The sequence below is a fragment of the Monoraphidium neglectum genome (genome assembly GCF_000611645.1).
Source record: "Monoraphidium neglectum strain SAG 48.87 unplaced genomic scaffold scaffold00792, whole genome shotgun sequence".
Taxonomy (NCBI): Eukaryota; Viridiplantae; Chlorophyta; class Chlorophyceae; order Sphaeropleales; family Selenastraceae; genus Monoraphidium; species Monoraphidium neglectum.
The window spans coordinates 10,224-14,015 of record NW_014012836.1 but is presented as its reverse complement, the minus strand read 5'-3'; the positions used below and the strand labels follow the sequence as shown (position 1 = coordinate 14,015).

At 52.6% G+C, this 3,792-nt stretch overlaps 1 protein-coding gene across 1 annotated transcript; it reads right to left on the bottom strand.

Moving 5' to 3' along the window:
• Nucleotides 1–2,343: 2,343 nt before the first annotated feature.
• Nucleotides 2,344–3,022, bottom strand: MNEG_5361 (hypothetical protein; the record flags this gene model as incomplete). The annotated part of the gene is made up of 3 exons (XM_014046164.1): nt 2,344–2,422; nt 2,641–2,757; nt 2,994–3,022. 3 exons carry the CDS (start codon nt 3,020–3,022, stop codon nt 2,344–2,346), a joined length of 225 nt encoding a protein of 74 aa, XP_013901618.1.
• Between the last annotated feature and the right edge of the window lie 770 nt (nt 3,023–3,792).

The window sequence follows — 3,792 nt, the reverse complement described above, 5'->3', positions numbered from 1 at the left end:
GCTGCGGCTGTGATCGAGCCGCCCTGCGGTTGTGTGCTTGTTGTGTCTGCCGATCTTATGATTCCCCCTCGCCGCAACACATCGATGCTGCTTGCTGCCGCAGATTGCGCAGGACAAGTTTGGCAAGAGGTGAGTGGGGATGGATCACGTTGGGAGTTGAGTGGGGGCAGCAGCGGTTCAAAGGCAGTTCGGCCTCCAGCTTAATGTGTGAGATTCTTCAGCCATGCAATGAATAGAGTGACGAAAAATGTGTGCCATGCACATAATTGTGGCCACGTACGGCGTGCAGTCAGTGTTTAGAACGAATACTGGTTGTTTATTGGGCTCACTCATGCTTACACATAATTCAAATTCTATTCCTCATCTTGCCAGCTATGACGAGCTGTCAGCGCATGAGCGAATTGTGGTGGGTGACCGGTGTAGTATACCCTGACACTGCTCTGAGATGTTAAGGGTTGCCGCCGATCGCGATCATGTAGCGTTGCGAATGGTATTGTGTTGTTCAACCATTGTGCTGTTGCCAAAGTCCTGAGGGTATGGACATTCTCATCAGGTGCACTACCACGCACCAACCCTGCTTTTCCCAGGTGGGTGGAACCAAGGGTGGCATCACTACCAAGGATGGAGAGTATGGTGGTCACTACCAGAACGAGGGTGAGAGGGGAAATAACGAGTGTAAACTTCACTATGTTGATATCAACACCTGTTTGTAATATGTTGATATCAACACCTGTTTGCAACTCCAATGGGACATTGTCCAATGCCACATCTTCAAATAATGTTGGTTTATGATCAAGGTCATATCAACAGTGTGCACCCCATCAACTATTTCCTTGACAGGTACCAAGTCCAACGTGGACAACACTGGTGAAGCAGCGAGGTAGAGTGGGTATGCACTGACTGTGTGCACCACTTTTAAATGTTGTACTCCTCGCACAACTGTGCTACCGCATATGATTGTACAGTTGAATGCTGTACAGGGGAGTGGACATGTGGCAATGATCTTGTGATTGTGTGGTTTGAAAAGGGGAGTATAATTGACATGGACATATTTGGTGTAACATGTCACATGTATAATACTACGGTTGGATCAGGTCAGGCGTTGTAATGCAGCAGTTGGCAAAAGATAATGTAAGATTGTAAATGAATATTGACTTGACCAGCTGGACAAATGAATATTGACTTGACCAGCTGGGCAAAGCAAACCTTCCTCCTATCTCACTATGTAACAAAACATATGTACATCTTGACATAACAAATATCAAACAAGCTGCACACAATATGTTTGGGTTGAATACATGATTGTATTGCCTGTTACACTTGTGACCGTGGATGTTAAGCAGCAAAAACACAGTCACATGCGTCCAGTGGTTTTTCAACAATCCATTATGGTGAACACAGGTTGTAAACAAGTGATACAAAAATATCCTCAACAATAATAGTGGAAAGGTGTGTGGTACAGATATAATTCACTGTCGCCTTGCGTGTTACAATTTCGCTGCATATGCTGGTGTTAGTGGCCAAGGAGTGAGTGGCGTGTGTGACAAGCGCCACCCAACCATTGAGAGCAAAGGGATGTCCATGTGATTGCTCACCCTGGACGCGTCTGTGACAGCGGGCAAGTGCTTGCGTGCAACAGTTGCTTTCGGCGGCCCTAGGTAGTTATCATACTCTCCACTGCAGGCAGGTTGAGGTGCTTGAACAGGGTCTTGTTTTTCCCTTTGGATGCCCCTATCTAGATTGGCCACAACCTTCATCAATACTATTATGCCATCTCAAGTCATCAGTACAAGCCAGTATGCGGATAATCCATAAAAGCATGGTTGTTACTCTGGTGTGGCCTACATTGTGCAGAGGGCACAATATACAAGGCCGTACAGCTTGCCTGGGGGTTGCTTCCACAGACGGCGGAAGACACGCACCAGGAAGGCTTACTGTCAAGGGCGCAATCGGGCCCGCCAGCGGCCTTGATTTCGCCCTTGACAGTGATCAAGGGGGCTGCCAAATCAATGCTGGTTGTGCCAGCGAATGTACGTAAATGTGAGAGGACGAGGGAATCTATATTTAAAAGTATGATTTGCTCCCTCCTCTCACAGCAGGCTGCATGCATGATGTCGGATCTGGATAGCAACACTGCTGTGCTGCGCATCTGATGAACCACAACAGTGCGTAACATCTGCATCAACCAGCTGCAACCACTTTCAAGCAAACTATCAACACCAACGTTGGGTTTGGCCTTGCAGCCATGCAGGACAGTCGGTCACTGCCATAGCTGCCACGTGGCAGCCTGACCCCAGGCAGCTCAATATGTAGCAGGATAACTATCCTGATATATCGGGCGTCTTAAATGTACTTGGTGACCGTAGTCATGCTCATGGGCAGGAGCACGTTGTCAATACCGTGGGCAATACCGGCACCACACCTGGTAATAAGGATGACGTCAGCAGGCGGTTTTGGTATGCGCGGGCGTATGTCGGCGTCAGGAGTAGGGCGAGGGGGCGTGCTGAAGAAGGGGTCGGGGGCGTCGCTGACACATACAGGCGGCTGGTGTGACAAATCGGAACGAGACAGTAAAGCGTGCAACCTGTGGGGCACGAGCACGTGCAGAAAACAAGCGCGGGCCAGCAACGGCATGCTCACTGGATGTTGGGCATGTAGGTGTAGGCGCTGGTGCCCACAGACTTGATGAGCGCCTTGGTGCCCACGACAGCACCGACTGACAGCTGGTATGCCTTCTTGGTAGTTGCAGACATGTACCTATATTTGATTATGGGAAGAAAATATTAGCCAAAAATGACATGCCCGTTGGTCGGTGTCAACGAGTACGCAGCTGCACACGCATGCGTGACGGCACTGTGGCGTGCGCTGCCTCCTGCTGTGCAGAGCTTGGGGGCGTGCACGCCCCCAAGCAAGCACATTCAAGGCGCTGGGCTGTCGGGGGCAGCTGAGGAGGGCCATGCTGCCATCCGCTCCCCCCCCTCTATCTTGCTCACATGGTGTCAAGAAGCATGCCCGCCTTCATGCTCCAGGTTGGCAAGACGGCCTTCTGGCCGCTTGGGCCCGTGACAAAATGATAATACATGATTTGCCTTCCGAGGGCAGCGTTCTTTGTCATTGAGGTGGTGAGGGCCGTGGGGGAAAGCTTCACCCTGGCTGCCATGGTTGTGAAAGCCTGGTGAGGAGAGAGGGGGGGGCGGGTGGGCGCAGCAGCGGTGGGTCCAAAGGGGGCCGGGGCGGTGACAGGTAGGTGGAGGTGAGACCAGGGCATGACACGCCCTTGTAAAGCACGGAAACGCAGATTCGGTGGTTGTTTGTTCAAGGGAGTTGACAAGGGGTGAGGCAAGGGGGGATGGAGAGGGTGTGATCAACTGGCCCGAGCACAGGGCCTGTCGGTGCACCTTCTGGGGAGCAGCTGCTGCATGCGGTGCAGCTGCACTCCGCAGCAGCAACCCCCTCCGCGGTCCGCAAACATCCACCCTGCCACATGCAGCCGCATGCACTCGGCTTGAATGTTAATCGCCTGCCTCCTTGCAATCTCATGAGCGTGCCCTCGCGCGCAGGCCGTCCGCTGGCTCGGGCCTGCGGTCAACACACATGCAGCGAGCGGGGGCGGCGCTCACCGCGTTGGAGGGAACGAATATCGTAAGGGCCAGCTTGGGGTTGCTCATGGTGGCCTTGAGGCCGATGGTGTCGATGATTTGTTTGCAGGTCGACGCATCGCTGGTGGCGGTCACGGCGGCGTAAAAAGACGTGTAGCTCTTTGCATAGGCGTCGGCTGTGGTGGATGCGGGG